General features: G+C 49.3%; 2 protein-coding genes across 2 annotated transcripts; one reads left to right on the forward strand and one right to left on the reverse strand.

Moving 5' to 3' along the window:
* Positions 1 to 416: 416 nt before the first annotated feature.
* PTRH1 (peptidyl-tRNA hydrolase 1 homolog) lies at positions 417 to 7,915 on the reverse strand. The gene is made up of 5 exons (XM_065418984.1): positions 7,820 to 7,915; positions 4,171 to 4,390; positions 3,091 to 3,190; positions 1,526 to 1,571; positions 417 to 629 (listed from the first exon to the last, which is right to left on the reverse strand). Exons 1-5 carry the CDS (start codon positions 7,913 to 7,915, stop codon positions 417 to 419), a joined length of 675 nt encoding a protein of 224 aa, XP_065275056.1.
* A 2,499-nt stretch (positions 7,916 to 10,414) lies between these two features.
* Positions 10,415 to 19,518, forward strand: TTC16 (tetratricopeptide repeat domain 16). Its single transcript, XM_065418985.1, has 13 exons — positions 10,415 to 10,459; positions 10,983 to 11,161; positions 12,310 to 12,400; positions 13,161 to 13,304; positions 13,870 to 13,970; positions 14,070 to 14,199; positions 15,552 to 15,766; positions 15,953 to 16,194; positions 17,268 to 17,409; positions 17,532 to 17,697; positions 18,613 to 18,755; positions 19,053 to 19,238; positions 19,467 to 19,518. The coding sequence occupies exons 1-13, from the start codon at positions 10,415 to 10,417 to the stop codon at positions 19,516 to 19,518; spliced, it is 1,836 nt and encodes a 611-aa protein (XP_065275057.1).
* The last annotated feature ends 638 nt before the right edge of the window (positions 19,519 to 20,156 follow it).

The following is a 20,156-nucleotide window of genomic DNA, read 5'->3' on the forward strand; positions in this document are numbered from 1 at the left end:
AGCTGGGGTCTGGGGTGGAGCCTGGTTGGGGCTTGGAGTCTCTCTCGGGCTCCTCCTTACTCCCCACGGCGCTGCAGTGCCAGGCGTGGGCACTTGGCCAGGTGGAGCCAGGCCATCTACCGGGCTGCCTTTGCCAGCGCTAATGGGGTTGGGAGAAGCCTGTCACCTGACTGGGTGTGTGTGTGTGTGTGTGTGTGTGTGCAGGAATAGCACCTGCCCGGCACCTCCCCCACCAGTTTCATTGCCAGGAGCTTCCCTTGGCACCTGCCCCCGCACAGCACAGCTTGTGGGGTCAGTGCTCTCTGCTTAGCTCCCCCAGCCCACCCCGGCAGCTGTGCCCAGAGGCCCATGAAGGAGTCCAGGACCACTGCTTTCCGTCGGCACCATATTCATAAAAACTCCCCCAGCTCCTGGGGTTAATGAGGTGTCCTGTCCCCCGTGTCGCCAGGGGGTGTGTGGTCCTTGCCGCTGCTCCTCTGCAGGATGTGTTCCAGCAGGAGGTCGGCCGCCTGCTCCAGGACGCGCTGCAGGACCTCGTGCTCAGCGCTGGTGAACCGTCCCAGCACGTAGCGATCCACCATGGCTTCCCCCACCGGCCGGCCGATGCCAACCCTGAGCCGCACCATGCACTGCAGGGAGAGAAGGGGATGCTGTGTGTAATCTCCCCCTCGCCACCTGCTCCTGGTGCCTGCATTCACCCGAGCTGGGCTCTCGGGACACCGTGGCAGTCGCTAAACATGCTTGGCACAGCCTGGAGCCAAAGCAGATACTGGAGGCTCTGACGTGGGGCTGGAGGGCAGGGGAGCTTTGAGACCCTGGTTAGCCAGGGACCAGTCAAAGGGGGAGCCTGTGGGGTGAAAGGGAACCCTAAGTGCTTCACTAGAGCCCCGAGCCCCACACGGCAGAGATCAGCAGCAGTGGGAGAGCTGGGCTTGTGTCCCGCTCTGTTCCTTTGTCTCCCTGGGTTCAGGCTGGGCTCCAGCTAACATGAGCTTGGAAAGAGTTTTGTCCAACAAACGCAGTTAAGTTGGTGGGCTGAGCTCCCAGCCAGGCCATGTGGTTCCACTTTAGGTAATTGCTTCCACGTTTGGGCTCATGGACAAGTCAGAAACAAGACTTGTGTGAGAAGGGCTGGGCTGGGAGCGGGGGATATATAATAATAATAATTAATAATTAATGGAGATATCCCATCTCCTAGAACTGGAAGGGACCTTGAAAGGTCATCAAGTCCAGCCCCCTGCCTTCACTAGCAGGACCAAGTACTGATTTTGCCCCAGATCCCCAAGTGGCCCCCTCAAGGATTGAACTCACAACCCTGGGTTTAGCAGGCCAATGCTCAAACCACTGAGCTATCCCTCCCCGCCAAGGGATGAAGGGCCAAGTCTGCTAACACAAACACAAGGGGAGGCGAAGGCCTTGGGGGTGGCTCCCAGGGGGCTCTGGGGCTGGGGAGAGATGGTGCTTTACATATGCACTGCTAAGATGTGTGCATGATAGAGCTCTTCACCCTGCAAGGCCGACTTACGTCTGAGTGCAGGGAGCTGATGCAGGAACGGACCCCGTTATGCCCCCTAAAGAAAGCAAGACAAACCAGCCGTCAGAGTAGGTGAGAACCCCAGAGGGATCATCCATGGGATTCACACTAAACTCTCCCTCCTCTTTGCTCTGTACGAACAGTAACTGCTCCCAAGCCTGGGGCCAGCAGGGACGCCCTGTTATCCCCCTTTACATAAGACCCAGGCACTGGGCTTGTTTACACAGAGTTGCACTTATTTAACGAGAGGTGAGACATTACCCCAATTTAGTTAAGCTGGTGCAAAGCCCACGCAGACACTTGGATTTCAGTGTAAGAGCAGCCTAGGACGGTTTAGCTTATTCCGGTTTAGACTAAAGCACAAGTCACTCAAAGCAACATCTGAGTATCCACACTGGGAAACTGAGGCAAAGTTGTGCAGAGGAGGCCCCAGGCAGGCTTGCCTTGTCTTGTCGTGCAGCTTGCTGAGCACCAGCAGCTCCCAGTGACTGCACCTGGAGTTCTGGGTGCTCAGCGCTTCTGAAAAATCAGACCCTAAGTGACATGCCCATGGCCAGAGGGGCAATCGGTGTCAGAGAGGAGCTCATGATTCCCAGTCCCATACTCAGAGCAGGCCTCACTTACATGCAGCAGCCTCTGATCTGGGCCAAACCCCCTGGGTGACCCACTGCCACAGGGTATTGCCAAAGAGGGTGCTCGGCTAGGGATATGGCTGTGCAGATACAGAGCGTCCCTTGCCCTGCACCGAACTCCCCAGCAGGGGCTCTGGCACTCAATGCTTTCAGCTGCTGGAGAAGGGCGTATACACTGCACACGCTGTCTGCACTGGGCAGGCCTGAACACAGCCAGGTATGGAACATGTAGTACTAAGAGGGGAGACCCCCAGGGAAAAGTGTGTGGCTGATATAACTGATTCAGAAAGCAACAGAGAGCCCTGTGGCACCTTTAAGACTAACAGATGTACCGGAGGACAAGCTTTCCTGGGTGAATACCCACTTCGTCAGGACTCTCTGTTGCTCTTTACAGATCCAGACTAACACAGCTACCCCTCTGATCCTTGATTCAGGAAGGTCGCTCTTCAATCAAATGTCACTGTCACCACAAACACAGGTCTTGGTTCTGTTAGGTCTCAAGTGTCAATTACGCTAGGATACGTGTGACTCGGGGAGGTTGCCTAACACCACTCTGGGCAGTGTCTGCTGTATTTTATCACAGCAGCCTGGGCACCAGTTGTTTCCTGCACACCTAGTGCCAGGGCCCACAATTTGAGGCCATCCCAATGTACTGAAATATCTCTGGTTTAACTGGTGCTTTGAACTGGAAACTGCAGGAGGTTGGGCAGACAGCAGAGTAAACCGATGTCAGTTAAAGCTTGTCAAGCACTACAGAAGTGACCACAGCTTAGAAAGATTCTGCCACCGATCTGCTGCCACCTCTGCAGTCCTGGGGGTGGAGATGGGACAGTCACAGCCCCAAATGCCCCTGTTAAAACGCACAAAGATGCAGCTCAATCAAATCTTTCAAGGTCATTTTCCACAGGGGATTTCCCTTCGTACCTTGCGCTGCCTCCCAGCTTTATCGCCATCTTCCCCAGCGGCTTGTCCAGGTCGTCGTGAACCAGGTAAATGTCTTCTACCCCGAGGTCGTAAGTTTCAGCTTGAGAAAGAAACAACGCACAAGAAGTGAGGGGAAATTAAATCCATCTGTCACCATCCCACAGCCTCAAGGACCTAAAGAAGGACACTGCAGGCGTCAGTGGAAAAAAATGACAGGGGACGTGGAGGGCAGGAAGTGCATAGCAGGCTAAGAGAACTTCTAACCTCAGGAATGCACTATCAGCCATGCTGGCAAACGAGCTGCACACGCTGTCACTGGAGCTGTCTGATGTCTGCACCACATGATACTGCTCTACGCCGCGATTGTCTTTTGGCCAAAAGTACTTTACAGTCCACACCACTGAAACACAGCGGACTGGAAGGTCGTAGCCAACTAGCTTGCAGCAGGCTATGCAACAGTGTGAGGAGCGGAACTCATAGCCCAGCACGCCAGGGAAAAGCCTGACTGTTCTGAAAACTGCCCTGGGATTTCTGATGTCCATGCAGAGCCCTCAGGACCTTGGTTCCGAACCCTGCCACCTGTTTTTTCCTAGAGATGCCAAAATGGCAAATTGCATGGAACTCAGTTAATCTTCTCCACCTCCCAAGGGTGGTGTGAAAAATTAGTAATGGGTTTAGGAGATTGTGTGTGCACCGCCCTCTACTGGACAGAACCAGATATGGTCAACTGTGTGTCATAAGCCCTATACTGGAAATGGCTATTCTCCTTTAGCTCAAGCGACAGTTTCTTGAGCTTGGTCTACTCTTATTGTCATGCTGCCTGAATGGCCATGGAACAACAAGGAAGTCCTAAGAGGCCTCCGAGTTGTTACATCGTTGTCTCCATGGAAAAGAAAAAGGAGACGGACCCTGGCAGGAGCGGGCCCTGTAGTTCCAGGGCAGGTATTTCAGACTTGTTGCTTACAGTCCTGAGTGGTCCCCTGTGGTTAAGAAGATGAAAGGTGAAGCACAAAGGTCCCTGGAAGGCTAGAGTTGTGTGTGTTGCTCATCTGGCTATTGGAAGTGTTCGGAGTCACTCACCAGCGCTTGCTACACTGAGTCCATTGATATTCATGAGCCGCCGAGGTTTCATCAGCACCAGCTCTGCTTCCTCCACATTAGTGATGGTCACGTCTGCACAGCAGCGTCTGTCCGCTTTCCACTGGTCAGCGACGTTCAACTTCTGGGCCAGCTGATTGAGCACCGCCATTCCCACGTTATGTCGGGTTCCTCGGAGCCCATAATTCCCCAGCCCTGCCACCTGCAAAGAGGACCAGCAACAGGTGTTACCGGGACTCTCTCTACATCAGCATCCAACCAACCAGAGTCACTGGAGCCAGCCCTTGTGGTGTAGTGAGGATCAAATTTGCCCTCCCTGCAGCCCTGCTCCTTTCACTACCAGGGCAGGAAATTCACCCAGCAAAACCAGCTGCTTCCCTTCAGAAGTAGCAAGACAATCACCATTGTTGATTACTGTAGGGCCAGACTCTGTAGGTACAAGGGCCTGTCCCTCTCTTGTTAAACAGAACTGAGATGGATTTAGTGCTGAGATTGAGTGAGATGCTCAAAATGAGCTCAGTGACCTAGGTGATCCCTGTCCCCCCACTCATTCCAGCTGTACCTCCCGTCTCCAGGAATAAGAAGCCATAGGATGACTAAGAGCCGTATCTGTCCTGTGATTGCTTATCCGTATGTGGGGAAGACAAAGTCCCTTAGGTAACTGCAGTTGGCAGAGCAAAGAGCATAATCCAAAGAAGGTGAGTTCCAGCTGTGAAATCACAGTACATTGACACGGTGTCATAAGATCATTTTCAAGGAGAAATGGCAACATTTATTACTTGTCTGACTGTAGTGCCGAGGGGCCCTAGGGAAGGACCAAGATCCCATTGTGCTAGGTGCTGTGCAAACAAGTCCCTATCCCAAAGAGTTCACAAACCGATGATACAGTCAGATGGGTAGAGTACAAGAGAACAATGAGATGATATCAAGTATTTTTTAGGCATCAAGGAAAAGGAAAGATTTAAGGAGGGATTTGCATGTGGATAATGAGGTAGCTTTGTGGATGTTTATCGGGGGCGTCTCCTAAGCGTGTGGCACAGCATAGGAGAAAGCGGGCGATAGGCTGGCACCATGAGCTGATCCGAGGTGGGAGTCAACATCTCCATAGTGAAGGAGAGAGGATAGGCCATGAAGGGCCTTGAAAGTGAAGACGAGCAGCTTATGTTTGAAGAGATAGAGAACGGGAAGATTCAAAGCCAGGAGTGACGTAGTCAAAGTGACGGACTAAGAAAATGATCTTTGCAGCAGCATTCTGAACAGTTATAAGCGGGGCAAGACTGCATTTGTCAAAGCCAGAGAGAAGGATATTGCAGTAATTTAAATGCAATGATGAAAGCCTGGACAACAGTTTTATGTGTGTGGATGGATAGGAAAGGCTATGTATGAGAGATGTTATGCAGAAAGAATTGGCAAGACTTAGACAGCCTGGATGTGAGGACTGAGAGGTCAGAGTCAAAGATGGCACCTGGGTTATGGACCTAAGTGACAGTCAGGATGGTGGTAGTGTCCACCGTGATCAAGAAAGGAGATGGTGGGGAGGGCTTGTGGGGAAAGATTCAGAGCTCTGTTTAGCCATGTTGAGCTTGAGCTGGATATCCACCAGATGTCCGAGTCAGGATGAGATTTTAGTTTGGACAGAAGAAGACAGGTCTGGAGTAGAAAAGTAGATCTGGGAGTCCTCAGCATAGAGCTGGTAGCTAAATTTGTGTTCACAGATGAGATTACCCAGAGATGAGAAGGGAACCAAGGACACCCACAGAAGGAGTGAGGGTTGAGGAAGATCCTCCAAAGGACACACTGAAGGAGCAATTACAGATCAAGGAGGAGAACCAGGAGTGGATGGAGTCAGACAAGCCATGGGAGGAGAAGATTCCAACATCCTGGCTGACAGGCGGATGACAGGTCAATGAGGTTGCAGTACTGGTTCTGACCTTTGGCTAGATAGAGGTCATTAAAGACTTGGGTGAGAGTAGTTTCAGTGGAGTGCAAGGTACAGAAGCTGGATTGGAGAGGATCTGGGATTGGATTGGAGGGGAGGAACTGTAAACAGCGCATTCAATGAGTTGAGAGATGAAAGAGAGAAGGGGTGGTAGTTGGAGAGGCAAGTATGGTGCACTTCCATACACTATGACATTGGATAGTGACACTATCACATTTGACTATGAGACATTTGCAAAGGTTAATGCAGTTGTAAAAGGGAGAGGTATAAAGATTACCAGGAGATATAGATTGAAGTGTGGGATAGCAGGCCTGAGTCTTGTTTGTTTTCTGTTCATTATTAGTTTATTAGAACATTGGTTGTGAATCTATCATCCATGGAACCCTTTGTGGTGGGCAGCAAAATAAACTATTTTGGGAACCAAGTAGCGTGTGTATTGTGGGACAGCTGGGAGGGAACATAAAAATTGCCAAAACAGATCAGACCTGTGGTCCCTCTTGATCAGTATACTGCTGCTTATGGGGCTTATACCCCATACTTCAGAATAAGACATCAAGGTCCTTGTAATAGTGGGCAACTAGAAAATAACCTGATCATGAGGGAAATTTCTTCTTAACCTGTCAAACATTGGCTTTGGCCTTGAATTGTCACTCCCCTTGCATATTTTATCTTATCCAATGTCACTGTGAATGTTCTCATTAGCCATATAAGGGTCAAAGGGAGGAAGGTTCAAGAGATGGGATTGCTCCTACAAAGTACATAGTCTACAGAGTCACAAAGAGGCTGGAGAATTTATGACTGGATTATGCTATTTGTTAACTTCTATTTTGTTCCACTCAAATACACTTCTGAATCATGGTTTTAGAATTAAAGGTGTGTATCTATATGCAAACAGATGCAGCGAGTTGGCACATGGGGTCACACATCTGAAACTGCTGTCTGCAAATCGGTACAATCTTGGGACCTGTGCACTGATGCTTCCCCCCCCACCCCCAGCATAGAGCCTACTGGGTGCTTCACGACACTTCAGATCTGAGTGTACTTTCTCCATTTCAACAAGGGACAGTATGTGGAACAGAAAACCGGCCTTCCAGCAAGCAGCCAGCACGCCCATGGGCTAGCGATGCCCAGAGCTATTTCTCCTGCAGGTTGGAGAACTTAAGGGGCTGGGCTGGTCCATGGGCCGTGCTGACATCCTCCAGCACAATAGTTCTCAACCAGGGGTACGGGGTCCCCTGGGGGGCTGCGAGCTGGTTTCAGGGGGTCCGCCAAGCATGGCTGGCATTAGACTCGCTAAGGCCTAGGGCAGAAAGCTGAAGCCCCACCATGCAGGACTGCAGCCTGGGGCCCCGAGCTCCAACACCTGGGGCTGAAGCCTGACAACTTAAGTTTCATGGTGCCCTTTATGCCGTGGGCCCCAGGCAACTGCCCTGCTTCCTACCCCTTAATGCCAGCTCAGATTTTATATGGAGAAAAACAGTTGTTGAGGCACAGGTGGGCCGTGGAGTTTCTACAGCATGGTGTGTGTGGGGGTGTCTGCACCCCAAGCCCTGGCGCCCCCCGCTCCTGGCTCCCCCACGGGACCTACTGCCTCCCCTTGACCCCATCCCCCCGTGACCAGGAAGTGATCCCTCCTCCCGCGCCTGCTCTCCCCCGGTGACCCCGGAAGTGTTCCCTCCGCCCACTCTCTACCAGGACCCGCTTCCCGGCGGCGCGCGGATCGGCCTCGCGGTGGCTCATGGTGCGGCTCAGTAACCTCCCGAGGCGCTTGGGCAGCGGCCGCAGCATCCCCTTCTTTCCCCCAGCCGAGCGGCCGACTGGGCGCCGCTGAGACCTCAGGCCACAAGCACCCCTTAGGAGCAGCCTCTCCGCTTCTACAGCGTCACGCCCACTGCGACCAATCACAAAGACCGCACCCTACCACGTGGCAGTGCCATCTTGTTTGCGGGCAGAAGGGATTCACACCACGTGGTTTGATGGGCGATGCCATTTTGATTATGGTGCAGGAAGGGCGCAGGTCACGTGGTCTGCAGACGCGGCCATCTTCCTTGTGGGCGGAAGTGCTCAGCTACTGTAAGCCGGCTGCCCTTGGTTTCCTTTCTGATAGGTTGACCAGATATGAGGACCCTTTCGTTTAATCTTTGCTGGTCCCTTTATCAGACTGGAAGAGCTGGTGACTTATGTAACGTACCAAGCGCCTTCAACTGCTTGCTTGTTGGCAGAGCTACCAGGCACAGGATTCATGCCTGGAGGCTGCATCAAAGCTGGCAGGTCAGACCAACCCTCCTTGACCTGTCTGTTCCATGATGTAATCAGCTTTCATGCATTTGTAGCTGATGAGGGCCGTGTATCACAATATCAGTCACGCTCCATGGCACTAGTACTGGACAAGGATGCCTCAGAAAAGTCTCTCTCAGTTGACATTTGGGCAAGAAAAAAGTTCCATCACTATTATGGGATGAACATCACGTTGTAATGATCCACATTATGGGATTCTCTTCTCAAATTATTTTACCCATTTGGATCATAGATGTAAATGGCAGCTTTAAACCCAGGTCCACATGGCTGTTGAACATACAGAGGTAATATGGAGCTGGAATCTAAGAGTCAGGACTGCTGGGTTCTATTGTTTTGGTAACATTCCTTTGTGTTTCGGTTTCTATAACATGGGGTTAATACAGATGTAAAGGAGTAAAGTGAGGTTTAATTCATAGTAATATTTTTTTTTAATGGAACTTCCCTTCTTTTCAACCAAGCATCTTAAAATACTTCACATATATTTAAGAAATGAACTCCCAAACCTATTGTCGTAGGAAATTATTCTCCTGCTTCAGCTGGTAAAATGAATCACAAAGAGATTAAATGACTTGCCCAAGGTCACCCCAAAAGTCTGTGGCAAAACCAGGAGTAGAACCTAGGAATCTCAGTCGTATGCCATAACCACATCTGCACCCATTTTGAGATCCTTGGATGGAAGGTGCTAGAGAAACACAAAGTATTATTAGAGGATAAAAATCCTTGAACTCTGATCACTCTGTTACTAACAAACCCTGGAAATCCCTTACAACTAGTGCGATGTACTGTTACCACTGGTAACAGCTGCTCTGGTGGTAGCAATGGAGGAAAATTATAGAGATAACAGGTTTCTGTAGACATAGAACTAGTCTAAATGACCCATCACCTGCCATCTATTTATCTAAGGTACTTATACAGCCACCATTACAATAGTTCCACTGTTGGTGGAAGCACTAGTGTAGACAAGATTCAGAGTTGGCAACTCTTGTGATTTTCTTGTGCTATGATTTTTGGTGTTTATCTTAAAGCCCCAAGTGCCAGACTCAGGTTATTTCCTGATAATGTAATTGAAAAAGGAGTAACTTTATAGCCCTCAGGCTGGGGAGAAAAGCTTGAAAACTTGACCTCTAAATGTTTCCAAACCAGAAGGCAAGTGCAAAGAATCCCAAATATATTAGTGTTAAAATCTCCTAATTTTTAAACCAGTTTCATAATTTGGGGCGTGTCTTGTGATTTTTCAAATGTTTGCATTGGCAGTGGAACCAGACTCCTGACGGCTATCGGTACGTTTAACATCATGTCATCTAATCGGTCTCAGAATCCCAGGGGGTAGAGTGGGGTGACCAGCTAGTAGGTGTAAAAAATCAGGACACTCTTTTTTGGAGGGAGGGGATGTTTATAGTTCCGTATATAAGACAAAGCCCCTAATAATGGGATGACTGGTCACCCTAGGGTAGAGAACATGGGTGACTGCAAAAGTCTGGTCTGCTCCAGACACCAGTGGAGCAGCGCTGGTGGAAAACAAATGCCCACAAGCCCATGGTGAGTCAGTGGCAGAGCTGGGAATGGAACCCAGGAGTCCTGACCCCCATCAGACGGGGCAGGTTCACCGCCTCTCCTTCCTAGCTGGCTGCAGTTCGATGGGACACCAGGATTTTGCCCATTACCCAGGTTAGTGACTTCAGCATGGGAGGGGCTGTTGCAAGCCCTGCCCCTCCCTCCCAGGTAGGGTGACCAGACAGCAAGTGTGAAAAACCGGGACGGGGTGGGGGGTAATAGGAGCCTATATAAGAAAAAGACCCAACAATCGGGACTGTCCCTATAAAATCGGGACATCTGGTCACTCTACTCACAAGCCAGGCTCACAGGGTGCCATGTGAGCACAGCAGGGATCCCGCCCTGGCCATGGAGCCTTCTCACTCTGGGCCCACCCCCTCGGCCCCCAGCTGCCTGGATACCGCCTGCCTAGCAACGAGGGACACAACCACTGGGATGGCGGAGGCGGCGGCCCCGCAGGAGGAGCCAGGGCAGAGCAAAGTGAGCACTGCTGCCTGGGCTAGGTGTCAGAGGGCACAGAGCTGGGGGATAGAGGGAGCTGAGAGAGGTGGGCGTCAGAGGGCACAGAGTTGGGGGGGTAGAGGGAGCTGAGAGAGGTGGGGGCAGAGGGCACAGTACTGGGGGGGTAGAGGGATCTGAGTTGGAGCAGAGGGCACAGAGCTGGGGGGTAGAGGGAGCTGAGAGAGGTGGGGGCAGAGGGCACAGTACTGGGGGGGTAGAGGGAACTGAGTTGGAGCAGAGGGCACAGAGCTGGGGGGTAGAGGGAGCTGAGAGGGGTGGGGTCAGAGGGCGACTGACGCAGAGTGGGTGGGCAGAGGGAGCTGGGAGGGGGGGCAGAGTGCCAGGTGCAGAGCTGGGGTGGGGTCAGAGAGAGCTGAGACAGGTCAGAGGTCACTGGGGGTCAGAGGTCACTGGGGACTAGAGCTGTGGAGGGGTGGCCAAGGGCAGAGACCCTGTCAGGGTGGTGGAGAGGAAGAGTGACCATTAGCCCCTCTCGCTGCAGGTAGGACTGGAGATGAAGACAAAGACTAAAGGACTGTTCCCGACTGCTGTGTCCAAAGAGAATCTCCGGGAGAGATCCCTGCGAAAGATCTTTGGGTCCAGCCAGACTTTGCGAGACCTTAAGGACCCCAGCGGAGTGAAGTCCCCAACAGCGATTGTGCAGAACAGGATACAGGAGCAGTGAGTGTCCAGCAGACACTTCTTACATTTTCACTGTTACAAACACCTGCTTTCTTGTCTATGTCCTGCAAGGAGGCTGGGAACCAAACTTTTAAGAAACCTTACTTAGTGCTGGTTCGAGGTCCTGGAATGACAGTCCTGGGGACTGGTGTCTGATTTATCCACAGAACAGGTACCGCATGGGCTGCAGCTTCCTCTGCCCAGCCATTGTGCCCTAATCCTGCTCTGGAGGATTCCCTTCTGTGGGCAAGAGGGAGGTCAGGCTGAACAGCCTGCTTGGTCCTTGGTCTCTCTGTTGAGATTGCCAGCTAGGACCCAGTAAGAGCCTGCTGTGATGGTGTTACTTGTCCTCTCTGAACTGAAATGAGACCTAGCAACTTAAGCTGGGAATTTTCACCAGAAATGGTTGCCATGCTAGGTAATTTTCTGAAAGTGAGGGCAGATTATCTGCAGTTGAACTGCCATCTGCCAGTTGGAATACTGTCTGATGTTTCACTGTGCTGATTGCCCCTGGATTTCCTCACATGAGGACAGGCAGAACAGGGACAGTCACCCATAGCCCATTTTAGAAGGATAAAACCTAGGAAAATCATAGGTCCTCTAACCTCCATGACAGACTCTCAGCTCTATATGGTGAGGCCACCAAACAACCATCAGATGGCTTCAGTGACTACCAAGCTGAGGAGGCTATGAACTAGTGACCTAGAGATGATAGCCTCTTTATCCCATTACTAGTATCTACTGGTAGTCCCCAGTTCCTGCATTTCAGAATCTGTTCTCCCTGAGCATATGGGCAGTGGGGTCACCAGAGTCTGCTGCAGAATCAATAGGTGGCCAGTGCTGGGCAATTAGCAGAGCTGTGGTCCTGCAAATTCCCCTTCTTGATCTTGAGAAGGCTCAGAACACTGGCTAGTGTGCTTGTAGACAGTCACCCTCTTTTCTCCTACTTCCACCCAAAGCTCTCCATGTGCTTAACAAATAATGAATTAAGCCTTGTAACACCCTTGCAGATAGAATCATTATCTCCAGTTTACAGGTGGAGAAACTGAGTCAGCACTCCCATGGGTCTGTGACTGTCCTAAGGGCTGTGCTGCAGGGAGGGGAAATGTGCTTCTGCATTAGCTCATAATGCTGTCTTCTCATTACAGCTGCCAGAGAGGGAAGGAGTTCTTCTCCCAAGGCGAGTGGGAGAAAGTTGTCATTTGTTATTCCAAAGCCATTAACCTGAACCCCCAACAGGTAAGAGGATCATGATTAGGCAAGGGGGAATGCAGAGCAGGCATAGTTAGGTGAAGGTACAAGCCCACCTCGCATGGCATAGGGCAGTGTTTTTCAACCTTTTTTTGGGCAAAGGCACACTTGTTTCATGAAAAAAATCACGAGGCACACCACCATTAGAAAATGTTAAAAAATTTAACTCTGTGCCTATATTGACTATATATAAAGTAATTCTCTTGAATAGGAATCAAATAAACACAAAGAAAGTATTTTATAATTACTTTATTATGAAATAGTAAGTAAACAGAAATATGAAAAATTATAAAATACTTTATTCAGTGCGCAACCTGGGCCTGTTTGGCTGAACACAAAGCTGATATTCTGAGCTATTTATAGTCCTTAACATCAGTGGTGGGATTCAAAAATTTTAGTAACCAGTTCCGACATTCAAGCATGGTTTAATATTTTTTTCCCACGGCACACCAGGCAACATCTCGCGGCACACTAGTGTGCCGCGGAACAGTGGTTGAAAAACACTGGCATAGGGAATATGGAGTCCTTCAGCAAGAAGGACAAAGCCTGTAATGCTCTTGCATTTCCAAGATTATCAAAGGAAGAATGTCATTGGGGAGGTGAATATTGGCATATATTAGAATCTGTCTGGGCGGGATTGCGGTGTTGAGTCTCAGGGTTAGTTTCAGTGTGTCCAGATAGAGGATAAACAGGCTAAGAAAGAAAGGTATCCTAAAGGACTGAAGAATGTCTGTGGGTGCATTTGCAGGTGGAGTTCTATGTACAGAAGGCAGAAGCCTTTCTCCAGCTCTGTGATTTCCAGTCTGCTGTGCTGAACCTCAGAAAGGCGTATTCCTTGTCCTCTGCAAAGGAAGAATATGTAGAGCGCATGGCCTTCATTATTTACCTGCAGGTGAAGGGTACAGAATAGCCACTACCAGCTGGCACCAGCCTTCCCCATCCCCACCCCCACTCCGTGCCTTTCCTTGATCTCTCAGTATCAGCATTAGAACACTGGGTCTAGTGACTGACCTCTGATCTTGAGGGAAATCTGGAGATGCTACTTGAAGTGGAAGTCAACATGATCTTGGATTTCCAAGGGAGAGTCCTTTGTGCATATTTATATTTGGGGACAGGGGATTCTGTCCAATCCTTCCTCTCTGAAAGGTTTCATGTTTCTACTGTTCATAGTCATGGCTAGTCTGCTGGGGCCCCCTCTCAACATGCTAACTTATTTGCAGCACAGGAAGAGCCAAAAGTCCTATTTGGGGTTCATGCATGCTCAGTGCTCTCCAGCTAGGAGGGAGTGGTATTTAGTGCAGCTGCATCTCCTCTTAAGCAGCACTTCCGTTCCTGGATTGGTTGGAGAGAGAGAGAGAGAGAAAAAGAACGCTCTGTCTTTCTCTCTTGTTAACCTGGAGCAATGGGCAGGTGGCCTGAGTCAGACTGATTCTGTGCTGTGTGATTTGAATCCGCAGGGCCAATGTCTGTTTGACCAAGAGGTCTATTGGGATGCTTTGGAGTCCTTCACTCGAGCCTCAGAGCTGCAGCCTGACAACTCACTCTATCGCAGGAGGAGGTAAACTGGGGTTTGCGAAAGGGAATGTCTTTATCTTAGCCCCTCTAACAACTGTATTCTTCACTGGTACTTTATGGTGCCCTTTCTTTCTCTTTCTAGCATTGCCTGTCTTGCAGCCCTGAACAGATACCATGACTGTTTTCGGCTCGTCAACGAAGAGCTAGATCGAGACTCAAAGAACCCAGATCTGTACATCCTGAGAGCCAAGCTGCATGAGCACTTCTGTCGGGTAGGGGCACCTACTCCGCCCAGGGTGTGCTGGCTGCAGGGAATTTTCACAGAACAGTCATTCCTGTCCCCATGTGGCCTATAGCCAGAGTTCTCAATCTGCTGGACAACGGTGGGGCTTAACCCTTTGCTGGGTTAATTGATAGTTACCTAAGTAATGGGAAGCAACAGCATACGTGCAAGGCTGCATATGGATTTCATATGGAATTGCTTCCTAAGGACAGAGAAGAGCTAAGTTGCTCTGTGGTTAATCAGTTAGCACAGGTCGGCAACCTTTCAGAAGTGGTGTGCCGAGTCTTCATTTATTCACTTTAATTTAAGGTTCCGTGTGCCAGTAATACATTTTAAAGTTTTTATAAGGTCTCTTTCTATAAGTCTATAATATATAATTAAACTATTGTTGTATGTAAAGTAAATAAGGTTTTTAAAATGTTTAAGAAGCTTCATTTAAAATTAAATTAAAATGCAGAGCCCCCCGGACCGGTGGCCAGGACCCGGGCAGTGTGAGTGCCACTGAAAATCAGCTCGCGTGCTGCCTTCGGCACGTGTGCCATAGGTTGCCTACCCCTGAGTTAGCATAAAGCATCAAATTGGTTTCAAGAGACGTGATTCTAAACCTTTCCAGCTACTCTCACTCCTTTTGGGAAACTGATTGTTTTTATCCGTTCTAGGTGACAGCCTCCTGGGCTGTGGGATTCCACACCTCTGGGGCAGGGCTCTTACCTTCCCCTCCCGTTTGGCCGTGGAATCCTACACCATTTGGGAGCCTTCTCCCTCCTTGGTCTATAGAAAGCAGGGAGAGAGATGGAAGCAGAGCCTCACTCTGTGGGTAGTGTACTCTTCTTTTATGAGCGATCATACATTTCTTGGCTCAGCAGAAGTGAAGTGCCCTCAACCCTGAGAGGATCAGAGATAGTAACTGGAGATCTTATTTCTGTTTTGTATTTCCTGTTAGAAATAGGACTCCTCTTGCCCTGCACCTGCAGAAGCAACTGGTGCCCTCGGTTAGAAACCAGGGTCTGAATGATAGGATTCTGGAGAATGCATTGAGCCACCTCTTTTACCAGCTGCTCACAGCGGTGTGGCAAATGCATAGACAGAATGAGACCGATCAGAGAAACTGCCTCCTGCCCAGTGTGACCTATTGGGCAAGCACCAGACTGGGAGTCAGGAGATCTGGGTTTCTAGTGTCGGCTCTGCCACTGATGCAGTGTGTGGCCTTGGGAAAATCTGTGTCTCAAATTCCCTGTCTGCAAAATGGGGATAACCATCCCAAGTTCCCCTTTGTAAAGTGTTCGGTAACAGAGGGAGGAGAGTGCAAGTTCTTAGTATTCTCCTAACCTCTGTTTCCAGGCTACCTTGTGTTACCAGGACGTCCAGGAGGCCATTGCGCTGGAGCCGCGGCACGAAGAAGCTCAGATTCTAATGCAGAGGCTGCTGAAACAAGCACAGAAAGCCAAGAACCAGGCTATGAATAAGGCCTTGAAGGGAAACCTGAAGGATGCCCTGCTCAAAATCACCTTTGCCATAGAGAACAGCCCCTTTGATGCAGGGTACTTCATCTTCAGGTAGAGACCCCATTGTATCCAGTCCTCACTGAGGTGGCTCGTGTGCACGTGTGACCCACTGAGGGGAGTGGGAGTCTGCACTAGTGATTGGGTGCTGGTTCCAGGTTCTGAACGCCCCAGTCATTTTCATTCTCCTTAACTAGTGGGCTCTAATCCTGTCTCCCTCCCTTCTTCCCTTCGTGGCAGAGGGACTCTACACAGAAGGGTCAAAGACTTCAACTCAGCCATTGATGATTACATCAAGGCCACAGAGCTCTGTGAAGAAGAGGGAGCTGTGGCCATGGAGGCGCAACGGCAGCTCCTGCTCACGTACAACGACTTTGCAGTGCACTGCTATACTCAGGGCTTCTTCGAAGAGGCTGTGCTGCTCCTCAACAAAGCCCTGAAAGGGGAGAAGAACGAGAAGGGACTCTATGTCAACAGAGGAGGTAACAAGGCTCTTCCTGGGTGGCGATTGAGTCTGTGGGAGGGTATCCTGGTGGGGTATCCTCTCTCTCACTTAAGAGTTATCCCAAGGAACATTTCTGGTTCTAAGGGAGTGCATGAGTGAGTGCGCTGACAGCAGTGGAACCATGTAATTGGGTATGTACAGGTGCACACGTGAGGGGGGATGTACAGTGCCTATAGCTACCCCGCCCGGGATACAATCATGTTGGGTCTCATAAGTAAAGCATAGTCAGTGCTCAAATGGGAGACCTTGAAGGGTGCTGCAGGTGGCATTCTTTCCTCCCATTCTCCTGTACCAGGGAGGCAGTGGTGTCTGAGTAAAGGACTAGGAGCTAGATCTCTGGGCTTGTATCCCTAATTCTGTAAATGATTCATTCCAGGATGCAGTCAGTCGCTTAACTTCTCTGCACCCTGTTTTCTCATCTTTAAAACGTAACTAATACCTATTGCATGGGGGGTTGTGAAGATTAATTAGTCAATGCTTGTAAAGCGCTTTGAAAATGGAAAGTGCTGCGTAACTACTAAGTGTTAGTGATTATCACTGACTCATTCCCCACCTGTGGTACTGGAAGCACCTTCTTAGCTTGGGCCCTCACATTCCCATCTCATCCAATTTATCACCAGGAAAGATCCCATGGAACTTTTTGCAACAGTTGAGGTTGTCACCTTGTTAATTCCAAATTGGAAACTACCTTCTGCCTCCCTAAAATCTCACTGTAGTTTGCTGATTGCTACATGGTGTTTCTAAGCACTGTTGAACTGCTGTTGCATTCCACCCTACAGGTGGCTGCATTTCAGTGAATATCATCTAGATGTCCTATAGCACTGTTTGTCCAGTTGCTTCTCTGTTTCTACAGAGCTTTTGGAGCCTTCAGGATGGGAGGCACTGTAGAGACATGTTGTTGTAGCATTTTATATAGACTTGGAGAGAGACAGAGAGAGCAAACAGGACAGCATCAATTACTGGCCTTTGTAGCAGCTATAACATCCCAAGACACTCAAATACCGACCTCAGCTTGCTGTTTGCTAAAGTAATCTGTGTGCTCCACTTCAGACTGCCTCTTCAGGCTGGGAGAGCTAACCTTTGCCTTGGCGGATTATCAGCAGGCGCTGGAATTGAGTCCAATGGACTTTAGTTTGCGAAAACGCGTTGGTATGTTGCTGGATGAACTAGGATTGCAGGAGCACAAGCAGAGGTATGTTGGAATGGCTCACTGCACCTTACATCCAGTTGACAGAGTTCTTATCCCCCCTAGCTCACGCTGCCTAGGGATTCAGCAGACCTGACTCTTCTGTTTCCCTGTATCTTTTCCCCCAGAAAATACCAGCGGGCAGTACACTGTTTCTCTGGTGCTATCGAGAGCAACCCTCGCCTGCCACACTATTACCTGCACCGGGCCAAGAGCCGCCTGTTCCTGCAGGATGAGATGAGTGCTAAGGAGGATGTGATCATAGCTCTGTTGCTGGACCCTGAAAATGATGCGGTACCTCACTGACACCACTCCCTGTGCCAGACACTGACCAAGTAGTGAAAATCTGTGACACCCTATTCATTTGGGCCCATAGGCTTTGTGCCGTCTCCTGGACACACACACTTAGACTGCAAGCTCCTTAGAGCAGAGACAGTCTTTGTTCTGTCTCTGTACAATGCCAAGCACAGTGGGGTCCTGGTCTAGGACCAAGGTTCCTTCACACTACTGTAATACAGACAACAATGATTAGGGCTTGGGGTTTGCAGCATTTATTTGCTAAAATTAAAAACCTAAGGAGGCTTTTTTTCCTGCTGCCTATAAACCAAGAACTCCAGTTTCTTGTAATGTGTTTTCAAGCTGCTCATGATGCATCTGGCTTCAGAGCATGCAGCCCCCTGTGACTAGGAGCTATCGGGAAACAAGACCAGGGCTTCAGTGGAAAAATAAAACCCCACATCCACCTACCGTGCTAGCTAAACAAAGTACTGCATGCCGTTGAGTATAAACTAGTCCTTCATTTTCCAGGAATTGCATTCCCCCCTCCCCGAAAGGTTTTGATGGATTAAATATTTCTTTAAATTTAAAACCAGAATTTCTACACTAGCAAGGTTTCATTTGGATAAAAAAAAAAAATTAACACTGAGGCTCATGCCTCATAGCTGTAATACTCTGGTCTGATTCCAGTGGTTGGATTTGGGGTAGGATGGCTATTGGCCCAGGCAATGTAGATTAAACTAGATGATCTGATTGTCCCTTCTGGCCAAAAACGCTAGAACTGTATTTTTAATGTAACTTATGCAAGTGTTTGGCTGCTCTCATGGGAACTGCACAGCTTAATCCTGGCAGCCCTATCTGATGATGGAAGGAGGAAGAGCTTTTACCTTCAGCACACACCTGGCCATTCAACTGATCTCATTCCCTCTGCAGGTCCTACCTGTTATGACCAGCCTCTTTCCAGGACAGCCCATCCAGGATATTATTAGCAGCAAGATTGCGGAGGTTGCCAAAACAATCTTGGAAAGAAAACTTCAAGCCTGCCCCTACTCTAACAGTCCAGCTAAACTCAAATGGTACGGAGAAGCCAATGGGCACAGGTCTGCTAAAGCTGTTTTGAAGATCTAATAAGCAGGACCCAAATCAACCACAAAATTTGCACTGATTTCAATGGAAGCAGGAGTGACAGATTTATTCCAGATAGTTTTTTGTCCCTTTGTGATCCTACAAGGACAGTAACTTGCCATCTTTCTGTAGACTGTGAATCTTGTCACAAGGACTAGATCACATGATCTCTGAGGGGATCTGTTCATGCATCACTTTTTGCAGCTACTCTGCAAAGTAAGTTCTCTGCCTTATGTGTGCCCCTACAGGCCACCTGGAGCTCTGGAGGATGAACCAAAGGAACCAGGTGCTCAAAGTGAAGATCCTGAGAGAGCCCTGCAGGATTCGGAGAGTGTCATCAGCCCTTGTGCCACGGAACATGAACTGTACAAGCAGATAGCCAGCTCCAGAAGGACAGTGAGTAAAGTAAGTGAACCTGTCTTGGAGGAGAAAAGGTGAGAAGGCAGGAAAAGTCAGAGTACAAAAACTGCTCCAGCTTCATGTTAGAGACAGCACCTGAGCTGCCTGGGTTACAGACACTAAGCTGTGTTTCAATGGAAAGTAGGTGCATTTAGACTCCTTTCCTGCTACCTCGGCTCTAATAAATATATTGCTTCTCTCGCTTCACTTTCTCTGTAGCCCCCTCCTGTTTTTTCATCTTTATTTTTTTGGTATCTGCACAGACATCCTTTCTTCCTGCAAGGTGTGGACCCAGCCATTGTCCAGGTAGCCTAGGAGCTGTCTTCCCAAAGCAGGAAAGCCAGCTCTGCCAAGAATTTTAGGCAATTTTCCAGGACGTCACTATATTTACAGGCTTTGCTGTACTACAACCTAGTGCCACAGAAGGGTGCTGAATTTATAAGAAACTTGTAACACCGCTGCTTTAGAGGTGAACATCTAAGGGGCTGTTCCTACATAGTGATAAGATTTGGACAGGAAAGCAGACTAGCTGTGAATGATCTCTGCGCACTGCATTAATCTGAATGCAGGCTGAGCAGGAGGAATGCTTTGATTAGGATAAACTCTGAAACCAGAGGTGTTAATCTAATGCAACTCATGCTGGGTGGCTGACATACATATGCCATGTATAGAAAGTTTTATGAAGTTATGCCTGTCCTTTGTACCCCAAACTCTCACCTCAATTGCTCTGACTTGGGTGGAGAGGAGAGTGCTAAACCTGGTTTCCAAAACAACAAGGTTTCAGTTTCAGTTTGTGTTAAAACAGATGAGGAAGTTGACCATGAGAACCTGAGGAAAAAATGACTGTGGCAACTGGGTTCTCCCTCTTAAGATGAAAATGTCACTGCTAACTCTCTGGTTGTACGGTGAAGTAGAAGATAACATTTGTTTTAATCTCTCTGTTGTGGTTTTAA

The sequence above is a fragment of the Emys orbicularis genome, chromosome 18 (assembly GCF_028017835.1).
Source record: "Emys orbicularis isolate rEmyOrb1 chromosome 18, rEmyOrb1.hap1, whole genome shotgun sequence".
Lineage (NCBI taxonomy): Eukaryota > Metazoa > Chordata > Testudines > Emydidae > Emys > Emys orbicularis.